Raw genomic sequence first — 15,015 nt, 5'->3', positions numbered from 1 at the left:
GAAGTCCGAGGGGACGTGTTGGTGCTGCCTTCGACCATGCCACATACTTAAAGTTAAGAAGTTTGGTCACATAAGTGGCTGTGAAGCCCCTGTATGCCGTATATGCCTTTCCTCCATTCTATAACATTACCGCTTCAGAAACTGCACAAAGTATCCATTTTTAAAAACTGTAAACATTCATAACTCGAAAGGTACTAGTCTGATTTTAATGATCAGGGTCCATAAAGTTATATAAAGATGTCTTCTTATAAATTGGTGTGGATCCCCTCATTGAGTACTGTGAATCTTTTATGGATTGCGTGAATGCAGCAGATGTCGAACACTAGTCTCTGATAAGACTGCTTGAACACACTACTCAAAAAAAAATATGTATATATTTGGGATTGCTAGAGCAAGGCCCGGTCCATTTTTAAGGGATACCTGGACTCATTGCACAGTATACCTCTTTTGGTATACATGAAGAGCTAGTTTTCTTTGCACGCTACACATTTCCACGCCACACAATTCCACTTCATACCACGCCACACATTTACACTCCACACCACACAAATACACACTACCCCATAATCCACATAAATCCACTAAGCCACATAGCATCTCCAGATAAAAGCACTCCACACCATTCCACATACCACTAAACTTAAGTCATTCAAAGCCACAAGATTTCACACCACCTAACTCCACACCTAACCACATAATTCCACTCAGCACAATTCCACTAAACACATACATCCAACCCACACCACAGAAATCCACAAAATGCAACACCACATAATACAGCTCCACTACATGCCAAACAATACCGTTCCACATAATTACACTCCATGACATAAGTACACCACCAAGTATCAATTAATCCGAAAACCATAAAGGCTATTTTATTATCATAAACCCATACAATCTACACTTACTACGCATCCACTACTGTAAAGCAAAGAAAAAAACAGAAGCAAAGCGAGACCTACTGGCTTTGCCAATGCTTGTTAGTGTTATGGGGTAGTTAGGGGTATAGGAAGTAAGACTTTTTAGGGTTGCGTGGTAGGAGCATAAGGTCGTAAGGGGTTGTCTACCCTCAATTAAAAATAAAATGTATTTTAAAAAAGACAAAGTCTGGGTTAGGGACTTTAAAATTATATATATATATATATACATATTTTTTTAATTTATTTATTTTACTTACCTTACAAATACTTAAATGAATGGTAACGGCTTTTGTGGTAAAGGCTTGTTTTTTTTAAAAAAATGAGGTAAAAGCAGACGAGGTAGAAAAATGTATTGTAATGTCGTACAAGGATTTCCAGTAATGATCTGAGGAGTTTTATGTAATCTTCAAATTTGTGGGAGGGAAGGACTCACCAGCCAATAGGCAACAGCTTCCACAGGGCAACTCTTGCCACTTAACACAACTTCATGAGGAAATGGCCAAAAACAGTCTCAGAGTAACCTTGTCTGCCTGAATCAAAGATGGCTCAGGTATTCTTCCCCTGCGTGGAGCTCTAGGCCAGGAGAAGTGGCTCAGCATAATGAGCCACTTCTCCTGGAACAAAAGATTCTAAAGCAAGTTTTCCCTCTTTTGAGGAGATGCTAGCCTGTCTCTCTACACAAAGGACCAGGCAGGCTAAGGTGTAATCGACATTTGCTTCATTGGCGGTAGCCTCTTTGAAGTTGGGCCATCTGTGGTCACAGCCCTGTAGTCATCCTGTTGAAGATATTTCAGCCATTCTCTTGGTTACCTATTCCTGGATGCACTTCACACTTCCTAGCAGGAGGTAGCCTGTTGTCTTCGGTGACAACAGCTGCCAACAGTCAAGAAGGGTTGCCAGAGGTTTGGACAATAAAGCAGTGACTTCCTTAGCCACCTTCCTGTTAAACTCGAACTGCATAGATAACTCGGAACATTACTGGAGCTGAAGAGAACAAAAGGACTGCACCTTTAACTGTTTGGCAGTTGACCAGGGCACAACTGGCCTTGCCTGGAACTCCCTTGGTGCATGTTGGGAGATCGAGCCTTTGACCCAAAGTCATAGACTCATCGCTAGTGTCAAGGAGGCCGGGCACCCTAAGAGCTTGTCCAGTGGAGCCCAAGACCACCAAAGAACCAGAGGCTTCACCCAAGGATTTCTCCAGGATCAAGCAGATTCCAGCATAGCCTTGCCTGGAAGAGATGCACTGGTCACCCTCAATCTTCTGATTTACTGGTTTGAAAGTAGCCTCAAACTGGCCATTGGGAGAATTGTTCTAGGCTCATTGCAGACCACTGCAGTGATTTAATACAAGTTTTAAATCTTCTACAATTCAGATTTCCTATGCCCAATTAAAATTTTGTAGTTTTGGTGTCTATTTCAAGATCGAAACATAAGCTATTTTTAAAAACTGGAGCAAGATTTTTATTGTTTTGCTTTTCTTACTTACTGATCGTTTTGGTGTTTTTCAAAGCTTTACATATGTTTTTCTTCGAAGTTAAACCCAATTGTTCTGGCCCAAGCTGCCAAGGGTTGAGCCTAAGCTTTAAATTATTAGAACCTAACTGGGCCTTATAGTAAATTATGGCATTATTAAATGATTAGGTCGCACAACTCCATTGACGAATTACCCAGTTTCCTAAAAGGTACTTTTTTTTTTTAACATTCCACAGCTCTGTTACATCTACTTAGGATGGTGGTGGACCTAGCAGACATCGTAGAAGTGACAGGTAGCTAGCAAGGTTTACTTTTTTTTTTTTAAGTATGTTTAATGGCATTTATAATATGCTAAATAATAGTACAGAAACATAGAAATACATTGGACACAGTGAGAATTGAGCGTCATAGTTGTCAGAAATGGATAAAACAGTCTTCTATATCTTAAGCAGCTAAAACATTTAACTCCCCTCTTGCGTCCCATGGATCATGCCATATATTGCATCCACAATTTGGCAGTAGAATTCTTGTAGTCCAACCTAGGCTGCAATTCCAAGGACCCATAGGGTATTCAGCATTAGAGACTAGTGGCTGCCTCAAGATCACCTGACCAAGTACGCCTTTCTATCAGGTCTTGTATAGATCAATCGTACAGCCAGATCTTTGAGCTACTCATGTTAATGTCCAGTAACTGCGATGAGGGGGTTAGCCAGGGACAGTACAAAGAAAATGTATAAACAAAAAGAAAACTTTAATGAACTCAAACTCTCTCAGGGATCTGGTGCTGACAGACAAGTTACTTACCTTTAGTAACACCTTATTTGGTAAAGACAGTCTAGCCGCAGATTCCATACCTTAGATTTCTCTCCAGGCGCCAGACTAGATCTGGAAAATAATTCCAGCAGAACCTCCGAGTCGGTTGAGGGCGTCCTGAGACTCAGTATCGACGTCTTCCACCGGATGTGACATTGACTGAGATCATATAAGCGGATGTTGGTTTCTTCTGTGACTAATATCCGAGCCAAAATGCCTAGCCACCATAGAAACTGGCTATGGAAACAGTGTGCCAAAAAGATAGACAAATCTTCAAATTAACCACTTCAAGTTGTAACACTATATAATAAAATCAACCACCAGAAGTGGTAATTTACTCTAAAATAATTTCAAGAAACAGATGTTGCAAGTAAGAAGAAAACAGTTTGCAGTAAGGAATCTGCGGCTAGACTAGGTCTCTACCACATAATGTGTTACCGAAGGTAAGTAACAACCGTCTGATAAGAGACATCTAGCTGCAGATTCCTTAACTTGGAATTAGATACCAAAGCAACACCAGCCCTGGAGGTGGGCCTGCAAACTGCCTTGACCAAAAAATCAAAACATAGCTGATCTAATGAGAGACAGAAAGAAGCAGTGGAATGAGAAATTAGGTGAGAATAAAAATACACCCCACCATAAAAACCAAGGAAGAACAACAGATAACAGTAAAAATAGACCAGAAAGGAATGATTAAGTAGAAGCCATGGTGATGGAAAATAGTGCGGCAAAATACACCTATCAATATAATCCCATTTATATATTTCACAGATCCCAGGTGGGAATTGGAAATCGTAAATAGCTGAAGTCCGTAAAAAACACAGGGCAACAGAAACAGTTAGAGCAAAGCTCCACATAGCCACCGCAGTTGAGACTATCTGGCGTGAAAACACCATGAAAAACCTCGTACACTTGAATTAGGGAAGCAGGAGGAATGAAACCTCTAAAAACCCAGGAGGACCAAACAAAAACAAGTCCTGTCTAAGAAGAACTCCAGGCAGTGGAATCCCGCTAGAAAACCCAACAGGAAGGACCCACAGCAAGGTGGATAATAAAAGCAATGCATCTAGACATAGCTCAAAAAAGGTAACATGGAGGCTGCATTACCCAAAAGAAATAGAATATATAAAAACAGACCTACACATACATACATATAAATTTACATATATAAATATAGTTATGTACATACGGATACCGACATATATATACATATAGATACATACACACACACACACACACACATGCCTTTGTCTAAGGCATACTCCTATCTATAAAAGATACTCCTGTCTATAAAACAGCCATATAGATAGATCCCTAAAAATCTACTTTAGGACCATAGTTTCCATAGGAAAAGCGTTTTTTGTTTTACCAATAACTTTGGCGCCACTTGACGAATCTTTGAGAACTTTCCACAAAACGTCCCCTTACGAGGTCGAGCCTAGAGGCAGCACGCATGCGCTGCTCTGCAAGGCCTACTCTTAATGTCTCTGAGAAGTTAGCGGATACCCAACGCTTGAGATTGGTTACTTAGTCCGCCTTTCTAAATGGCATAGTTTCGGTTCATGGCTAAAGTACATTTGTCCCGCCTTGAGGCTGTTTTGTTTCCGTCCTGGCTTTCGACTCTGCTGCATGGAGCTTTTTGATATGGGCCATATGTTCTAGTACCTGCATTACTTTTTCTTTTGCCTCGGCTCCCATCCCCCAACCCCCTTGTCTGTGTTCACCATACTCCTGCCCCCCTCCTGTTGTCCGTATTCCCTTTGTTCCTGCCCCCTCCTCACTTGTGGCAGCCCGTGAGGTTTCCCACCCACCGGCAGCACACCACTGTTTGTTTGTATGCGGAACAGTCATTGAAAAGCATTGGCAAAGCAAAAGGCAAGCCCACGCTAATTGGTTTAGCTGCTGTGTTGAAAGTTTCAGGATGATCCGTCAAGCAGGTGTCTAGAAAAGGGGGGGGTGTGATGGGATGGGGAGAGAATGCTTTTTCCCTCCATGTTAAGTCTATAGGGATTTTTTTTTTTTTTTTTTAACGCAACTGCAGCCTGAACTGCTGAACGGAACACCACATTTGGCAGAATGCTAGATGTTGGTCCAGAAAGCATGCTTTTTGTGATTTGGTGTAAATCTGTTCAGTAGTTTTTGGGATATCTAACTTTTAAAAGGTCTAGATATCTGGGGACACAAGTCCTTCAAGTGGACTCACGAATCCTGCTAAAATTTGACTGGCTGCCAACACTTCAACCAGGAAGCGTTGGCAGTCATCTTAGGACTCTGCTTGAAACAGAGTCCCACAAACATATCAAAAAACAAAAACAAAGTGGCAGTGTAAGAATACCCTGACCCCCCCCCCCCCGATATGGAGGGAAGATAACCCCCAGGGGGTTAAAAAAAAAAATGTCTTTTGCCAGGGACTCGCAGGTGGATCCACAAATCAGTGGCAAAGTAAAAAAATAAAGACCCAAGGGCTTCAGCGCGTCTTATGTTCTTTTAAAGCCCTCGTCCTTGTGGGCCAACTATCCATCCTGTTATCTCCATTTACTCCCACACAGCGGAATGGTTAAGAGTTCTCCATGGACACACCCCCTTGCTCCACCACTCTGCAAATGCTGCTCAAGGTGAACTACTGGTTGGGATTTTAAGTCCATGTTACTCCTGAAGGACCTTGGAGCCAAGAAGCTCTCCAGGTACCTCCTGTAAGTCCTAAACAGCGGGATTAGTGACAGCTAGTCGGAGGCAAAGCCCCCTTTCTCCACCACTCTGCAAACGCCACTACTAGTTAAAAGAAAAAAACCTTAGAAATTCACAGAAAATACAAAGGTTACAGAGACATTCTAATTGAGCTCAGGTGTCAATCGTACAAAACACGTGAAATTCAGCAGTTATAGTTAGTGAGCTAACTTTAACTTGCGCCCCCTCAATGCACTGCTTATGACCTCAAATATTACATCACTCATGACATGTTCAGTAACATCACTGATGACATAGCAAATGACATTACATCATCCACAGAATCTGACTCACCCACTCACACCCCAATATAACCTTTCATATACCCACTTCAACTACAACACTACCATTCTCAAACCCATTCACAAACATACCAGTACTTCCACAGCTACTTACAGATTCATCCACTCACTCATCCATACAGTCACTCATTCACTAATCCATCCACTGAACTAACCACTCATACAGTCACCCAATGTGCTACTTGCACACCTACTCACTCACCCATAGTCAATCACAGCCACTCACTCAACCATACAGTTATACACTTGCTTATTCATACAGATACTAACATGTACTCCCTCACCTATACAGTCACTGACACAAGCACACACACACACACTCATACAGTGTGAGAAAGTGGCTCTATATACTGGACTAGAAAGAAGTACAGTGTGTATAGAGTCCACCAACCCCATAGGTATAACACAGGTTAAAGTCAGAACTGACCTTACTCTCCAAAGTGGTAGCTTGGTCGAGCAGTAAGGCAGTACCAGAGGACAGTGTAAAGCATTTGTTGTACCCACTTAGTCAGCAAAGGGTTTCACACACACAAGGACTGAACTCCAGGCCAATTGTTTTTATATCCACAGATATAGTGGTTTTATTTTTAGAACCAACAGTCATAAAAAAAATATACTTTTCTCGATATGAGTACTCCCATAAATACTTTGCAAGGAAGCAATACAGTTTGTGTACACAATAGTTACAGTGGTCCCCCAGGGTCAGGTAAGTACAGTTGGTTCACCCTCAGCGACACTGGGGCGGCCTAGTGCAGAGGTAGGTAGGCCCAATGATATACAATGAGGGAAAGTGGGTAGTCTATTAGTGGCTGCTGGCTAGCAGGTCACGCGGTTCTGGGAGCTGGGCTCCTGGTCACTTGCTCAGGGCAAGGGGGGTAGTAGGTTAGCACTGAGGGGTCACAGCCAGCGGCACTCTGGCGGCTGGGTGCAAGGTGCTTTTGAGCCGTTGGGCGCTCAATGTTATCCAATGAGGATTTTGCAAAAGGGAAGAAGGCTGCAGGCTCAGGGACGGAGATTCTCCCGGGGCGACCAGCACTTCGAGAGAAAAGTTGGGATCTTGGAGCACAGGTAGGTACCCCAAAGTGAGGCACAGGGGCTGGAGGGCGCCAGGTGCAGGGGTGTCTTTGGGTCCCCACCAGTCTGTATCAGGTTTGTCCTCTGTATCCTTAGAGAACTCTACTCCTGTCTCTCCAGTCAGGATATCTGAGTCTTCCCCTTCAATTCCAGTATCTTCCCCAAGTTGTTCTCAGGATTCTAGTATTTCAGTCTACAGGCCCGCAGTAGGGCGTCGACTTCTACCACAAGCGTCTTCCCTAATCACAGCATTCTTCCTCTGCTCTCACCCGGACTAACATCCCTAAGCCAGGTCGCCACCTTCAGGGCTACAGCAGATTTCCATGCCAAGGCTATACACCTCTTGGCCAGAGCCAATTCCAGGTCTATGAATCTATCCCATCTTCCATGTTCTGTGTCAAGAATACAACCCCAGAAGGAATGTCTCCAAATGTCATTTAACGGTATGGCCCACAGCAGCACTGAGGGTCAGTGTAATCATCTCCTAGTAAGGCTGCAGACAGGGGAAGCTCCAGGTCATTTTCCCAAAGTCTGGATCCAGAAAGGGGCATCTAGGGCATGTCCTAGGTTCACTACAATGAATCACCCAGAGTCTGTGGGGTGTCAAATATGTCATATGTGCATATTTCAGTCTCCTATTCCTAGAGATCCTCTTAGAGTAGGCCAGTGTTTTACACCACTCTCAGTCTGATTTCTCACCCCAGAAGTGTGTCCCACCATCCCCTGAAAGCTGCCAATGGTTTACGTACCATGTCAGACAGCGCCTTGTATTTGTGTTTGTATTTATATAGCGCCTTCTACCCAGAGGTCTCGTAGCGCTGTATTCATACCACTGTGGAACCCTTCCTGGCTTTCCTGTGAGATGTCCACTCCTGGGCGCCCCCAAGGTGAAGCCAGGCATCCAAGCGCTGCTGGGGCCGTTGTGGAGATTAAGCAAGCTATTGCACAGAGTCACAGAGTGGGACCCATAGACTAGGCACCGAGGCGAGAATTATCAGGTCCGGGGAGATTGAGTCCAAGAGCCGCCGAGGCAGGAATTGAACCCTGGTCCCAGGCCAGACCTCTGCATCAGGGTCTGTCGCTCTAACCATTCAGCCACACTTCTCCACATTTCACCAGATGTCTAGCACTGTCCATTGATACCAGTAGATGTAAAACCACGTGGGTCTCGGACTCTTCCTGCATCCAGACCAAAGGTTTCTGAAAGTTCGCACTAGAGCTTCATATATAAAATATTGCCCCAGTAGTAGTTCATAGTTTGCCACTAGGTTATGTAGCGATATCAACATACCCAGTTCATAATCTCAAACGGTCACTAATCCAGCAGACGTTCAGGCGGCCAGCTGTGCCCCATGAAAGAGGAGATCGTGTCTCCATGCAGGAGCCCCACCAGTGGGAGTGCCCAGGCACAAAAGGGCATTCCTGCAGTCCTCTGAAAGCAATGTCTCCAACACCTCAGAGCCACTGCTAGCAGTAAACCCGGCTGTGCAACTTTCTCCTTTCGGCAAAGAAACTTCACTAGCAGAGCACCCTTGTGGTCGGACAGTTTGTGTTTCAGGTTCTTCCCAGTACACACCACCAAGCCACTTAGTGACCCAATGGAGCTGCGCCACTAGAAATACAAGTCAAAGTCTACTCATCCAGGAAGTGGAGGACCACCAAGGAAACTCTGTAGCAACCACCGTCTCATATCAGTTTTCTACTGACAAGCTTTCCTTCTTATTGGGTCGCCTCTCTTGCTGTCTTTTTTTGTACAAGCTAACTGAAGGAAATTTATCGGCTTTATTAGCTGATACAACGAAAAGAATTAGGTGACCGTGTTTCCTCGAGGAAAAAGGAGTCTGATTCTGTGAGTCTGCATTTCTTCTCCATCCTCTGTTAGCAGACTGACTGGAGTCTGAAATGTGAAATTGGAAGGGTTCATTAGACTGGAACCTTTGCCATTAAGGTTCTTGCTTTAGAGTTTTTCTTCCATGTGTACGCAAGTCATAAAAAGGTATGACTAGTACGCACTTTATAGATAAGCCGGAATGTTAAGGCATGTCTAATGTTGCCACAAAGTTTCTACTAAAACAGGAAAAAATCTATGGCACAGGTTTGCACAGACCCTAGGGAGTCAATGGAGTCAATATTGCTAAAAGTATTAGGGATTCCCAAGATCAATAGAGAACTTAAGGCATACAAATTTAAGCAAGATTCAATGTTATAAAACTTTGGTTCATTTACATAGTGTACAGAACTATCTGCTTGTTCTTCAAATCCTTAGACCAAAAACTTGTATGATGACATAGCAGAGAAAACTCAATGCTTATCTATTCAAAGTCAAACGAACCAAGAGGAGATGAAAAATTAATTTCCAGGACATCCCTGATGTTTAGAACACACACACCGTCCTCTATTAGTCTCATGAAAGACCTTCCCAATGTAGACATACAAAATTAAAACATGAGAAAGAAGCCAACCTTCACAATAACCAAATCAATAAGTGATTCCTTCTCAAAAGAGGTTAACTCTGATAACTAGAAAAGAAACAAAACAAGAACAGGCATTAGCAAAGTCAAAATGCCTTGTCTGTGAAACCTTTTGCCTTTGCTAATGCAGGTTTTTTATTACATTTTATTATGCTTTAAAACACATTTATAGTTGGCCTTCACAGATGTGCACGCACTCAGTGGGCATCTCTGAATTTATTTTGCATTCTTTATAAAACCCCATCCAAAAATATACACTATGTATTTTATTGTTCACAAGAGGTCTTTGTCCAAGCTGAAGTTGTGGGTAGGTAAGACCTGAAAACCATGTGCACTCAAAATAATCTTCAAAAAGTGCAGGTAAAAGTTAAGTAAAAAAGGAAGTAGCACACTGGCGATGGTGACATACATTAGACCACACAACTACAGACTGAAAAATTCAAGATACTCAAGCCCTACACCTGAAGAGTTAAAAGCAATCATGAGACATTCATGTACACAAGACTTCAAAAATTATGACATTAATAACTGAGAAAACTATATTTAAATTATAAAGCCTTTGTGCCAACATTAGGTTACACTTGCATCATCAGCAACAAACAGTAAAATCGATATCTAACCTTTACTGGTTCTTGTTGTAACAAAACAGGATCAGTAGGAGGTGGTGAAGGAGACTTTGCCTCCAACTCTTCCAAATGCTTTTCTTCAATTTCAGGTTTCAAATCTTCTGTTTTTGATTCCAACTCTGGTTCAGGCTCGGGTTCAGGAATATGCTCTTCCAAAGGCTCCTCAACGCCATTACTGAAACAATAAGATCATTTTTTTAAATATCTTTTCTATTGTAAACATATGCACTCTATGCAGAAGCATGTATAGGTGATAAAGGTATGTAGTCAATTATTTAAGTAGGTCTAATAGCAAGGGATGCTTTACTTTCACTTATGGGCCCGGGGTGGGAAATTTAACGAAATCCTACTTGTCCATGGGACAGGTGGCTACTTGTCCTGTAAAAAAAATCCACTTGCCCCTTAGGTGACAAGTAGTGCGGCGGGAAATTAAGGCAGCAATATTACAGAAGAGCTCTGATCATAGCCTCTCTGAATATGCCAGGGCTAATTTATAGTAGCTTTTGAATCCTAGCAATTCCCTCAGTTTGCCACCTTTCCACAGATCTACATACTTGGGCTGGAGGTAGTGTTAAAGCAATAGGTCGAGGGTTGGAACCCACTTCTTGCACGTTTTAGTGGTTTACTCCGGCTCTTCTCTAATCTTTCCCCTTATTGAGAAAGGTTGGACATTTACTCCTGGCAAGGGCAGAAGTAAAACTTCTTCCAAGGTTGGGGAAAGTGGTTGGAGGGACAGTTAACTGTAAACGCTCAAAAGATTTTCGCATGAGTAAATCTACACATGCATATTTTCTCCGGCTAAAATGCAGTTTGCTAATATTTTCTAGGAGTATGATTTCCTGGCTTGCTTCTGTAAATTATTTTGCGAATGCATGAACGCCATAAATCTGCAGTACTGCAAGGACATATACCATGGGTGAACTTTTGTGGCTTAATTTAAGAATTGGGCCCCTAATTAGGTCTGGAGACAACCAAGAACATTTGTTTTTATTAAAATGTTGTCCATCTCAAGGCTAGCTTCACTGTGAGTGACAGCATTCTGTTATTTCATCAGGAGCATATGGGCAAAAAGTTTTGTTCAGTGCCAGGGATTACTGTGGCAAAGAGTGCATTTTGAGACCCAAATATATGATTGCATTTTGTCAACATTAGTTATATGGTGAGGGCCTGGCAGTTCCCACAACCATAGTTTTACAAAACCATATCATATCATACATGCATTGACTGAAAAAAGCATTGGCATAGCCAATAGGTCTCAACTTTGGGACCTTATAAGTGTATAGCCATGCAGCACATTATCCTGGGCGCTGTACTGTCAGGGATTAAAGAGCTATACAAATCTCATACAGAAAGGTAGAATAAAAAAATGGCACTTTACTGAATGACTATGCGTCCATTTAATTTGTATATGCCACTACTTGAGCAATGCTCCCTTCCAGTAAAGACAACAGACCTGGGAGTACGTTTCTATACATTGTGCTGCTCTCACAAGCTGCAGTACCAGAGCACAGCAGACTGTCACTAGAGGAAGAGCAAATAAATGCAAAAGAAGGCTGTGGTGCAGCCTAGTGGATACACTGCTGATTGTGTATCCCGTGAGATGTACGTTTTAATCCTAGGTACTAGACAAATCATTCAGATGCGCCAAATTGTGAGCAAAGTGCGACCTTCCTATGCCTCAATATGGGTTTCCTTGTATAATGGTTAAATAGGTGACTAGACAAACCTAAGTTTGGAGACGGCAGAACTCAGTCACGTGTCTAAACTCCGCCCCGGGGAAGCGTTGTTCCACCTGTTAGGTGAACATAACTTGCGCCCCCAAATAGTTGTAATCTATCCTAATTAATGGAAGATTAAACAGCTCATACACGGTAAGATCGCCGTGTAGAACGAAAGATAGTGGTTAAACCATCAAGTGATTTGCTCCTCTTGATGGTGAGGATCCGCTGAGGTACTCGCTGGAATGAAAAGTATAAAGTCTAATATAGGACATGCCACGAATCAGGTCCTATATCTATAATCAGCAGGTACCAACCATTATTCTTCCTGTAGTTTGGTTTGAGTGTGCAGTAACCACCTTCAACTACGAGTAGCACCTCAAGTGAACTGAACTCTACTGTTGAACATCAAAAAGGTTCATGGAGCGCAGCGCTTCCAATGGGCTCACATTTTTCAAAAGTATGCCAGTGAAAAGCCAGGATAAGTCAGTCTGTTTAACAGGAAGATGTTGGTGCTGTTTTACGAGCCTTTTAAGAACTTGTGTTTACTGCTGTAATCTTTGGCCCATTGATTCAGATAGAAATATCTGAATTAGGACATCCGAGGGGCATATAGAGAATAATGCAATGATTTAGGCAGTGTTGCTGATCTTTTTGCAGGTCTTTTTTAGGTTGTTGGTTGCTAGCTCACCCATTGTGTCTCAAGCCAGTAACTTTGACACCTGATATAGTTTCTTTTCATGGGCAGGTAATTATTAGCAGGGCCACTGGAAATATCTGGCACTGGAGGATCAAGTTATGTAGCAGATAGACTAACCTGCGAGTCATGAAAGAGTAAATTATGAAGCAACATGTTGATGAAAGTAAATGATGTGGCAAATTCTTTTGCAATAGCCGTCTGACCTTTTTAATGCATGGGCACTAAAGACACCCAAATGCTATTGAAAGATTGGCCTTTACTTCTGCCCACTCAAGCATCCAGCATGGGGCCATGGGCCAGTCCAATTCAGCCACTGGCTAACGTCACTGAGTGACCGCAAGTCTGCCCTTTCACCAGGAGCACATCCTCTTACAGTGCAGCTTCTTAAAGTGCCAGAGATAGCTATTGCATGTATGATTGAGACCAAAAGCCTGTTTTTGCTTTTAGCCAAATGTGTGTTGGTTTTTAGATTGAGACCATGGCAGCTTCCCCAACAAAAACCATGACGTAACAAGCCTAGGCAACACCAAAAGGCTGGGTTCCGACGGCAGACCCATTAGCTTTGCCACTACGTTTTTTATGCATTTCAGCCGCTTACTAGCACTCTTCAGTGTAGTCGTGGTGATGCCTCCGGATTAGCTTACTAGCATTAAGTCAAGAGGTGTGGCAGAGTGTCGCAGCTCGGAGACGCTGCCAGAAAAGGCTAGATAGCCGGGTCGCGGGTAGTAGGCTCCAGTTTCGGAGGAACATACCGCTGTTATCCGATGGGCAGCAGGCCTCCGCTCCTAAGCAGTTTTGTGTGCACAGCCCTATTTCAAATAGTGGGGAATGTGCGTCTATATTCTGAGTACAGGCTGAGTGACAGCCTGCAACTGTTTATACGGAGGTGCGAGCCCGCTTGTTTTTTCGGAATATATGGCAGCTTAGTGGTCAGTGCACTGAAGCACGGAGAGCTGGATCCCACCCAGGCCTTGGCTAGAGTAGAGTATCTGGCATGATTGAAGTGAGCTTGGCACCCAGGGACCTGCCGGTAGCCCAGTGTCAGAGTCACAGTAGTGTATTCGCAGGACAGACAGCTGATGGAATAGCGGAACAGGCTGACCTCAACGGCACCTCCACCCTGGCAGCTTAGGATATACTGCCACACTTCAGCCTCCGGTAGTCATAAGTTTAATGTATAAGAGATAGCTGGGTCATTCGCTCCAAACCAGAACCCGCCGCCATTACCAGTGATGCGCATGTGCTTGCATAGCCACAGGTTTAAGGCACGCGAGGTGGGCGCGAAGACACAGGTTACATTCCTCATGTATTCCAGCACGCTTCTCTAGTCCAGTCACCAGCCAGTGTCAGTTAAGGGTCCCAGTCCGTGGAGCTCACCCTCTCACGTTGCCTCTTGTTCGCAGCTTGGTTTTCCGGCTTCCGTCGGGACCACAGCATGGAAACTGCCATGACACCATGGAGGACGCGCTCAGAATACTAGACCAAAATTAATCCTGCCTCCTAAACCTATCCTCAGTCTTTGATACAGTCAAACACTATAGTCACCTAGACTTATAGTAACACAATAGGGATATCTGGGAATGTCCTAAAATGGTTCGCCTCCTTACTAAACAGCTAAACCCCCTAGAATCAAGCTAAACCAATCGATGTGGACCTCCACGACGATAGTCTTAGAAGTACCTCAAGGCTCCTCCCTCTCACCTACTCTCTTCCGTGTATTTTTGGAACCCTCAACCGAACTTCTACAACTCTCCATTGTTCAATACCACATATATGCTGATGACACTCACCTATACAGAAAAGTATCATCACCTGAGGATATCCGCTCACTCAATACAACCCTACAAAAAACACACAACTGGCTAACCAGAAACCACCTTAAACACCATGCACTCAAAACAAACCTCCTAATTACCCCACCGATGCTAACATAGAAGACTGGTTGAAACATTTGACAGACTTTGACTGCAAACCACACATCATAGACCCCGCAAAATCCCTAGGAAATAACAATCGACAAAAAGCTCAACATGCAGGAACACATCAGTGCAGCCAAAGGAGCAAATTCCCACATGAACATCAGAAAACTAAAACCCTTCCTGCCAGACCTCAAATCAGCAGTACAATCCCTAGTGAAAACCAGACTAGACTATGGGAATACAACCTTATGTGGTCTGCCGAGATC

General features: G+C 43.3%; 1 protein-coding gene across 4 annotated transcripts in view; it reads right to left on the bottom strand.

The window, feature by feature from the left end:
- The window catches only part of G3BP2 (G3BP stress granule assembly factor 2), a 235,108-nt gene that overhangs the window by 63,858 nt on the left and 156,235 nt on the right, over positions 1-15,015 (bottom strand). For all 4 annotated transcript variants that reach the window (XM_086961512.1, XM_086961510.1, XM_086961511.1 and 1 more), the window contains exon 7: positions 10,407-10,587. In XM_086961512.1, coding sequence (XP_086817638.1) covers positions 10,407-10,587 — 181 coding nt within the window. The remainder of the gene's footprint in view (positions 1-10,406; positions 10,588-15,015) is intronic.

The sequence above is a fragment of the Lissotriton vulgaris genome, chromosome 3_1, assembly GCF_964263255.1.
Source record: "Lissotriton vulgaris chromosome 3_1, aLisVul1.2, whole genome shotgun sequence".
Lineage (NCBI taxonomy): Eukaryota > Metazoa > Chordata > Amphibia > Caudata > Salamandridae > Lissotriton > Lissotriton vulgaris.
The sequence above is the reverse complement of the archived record's forward strand: the minus strand, read 5'-3'. Positions and strand labels throughout refer to the sequence as shown.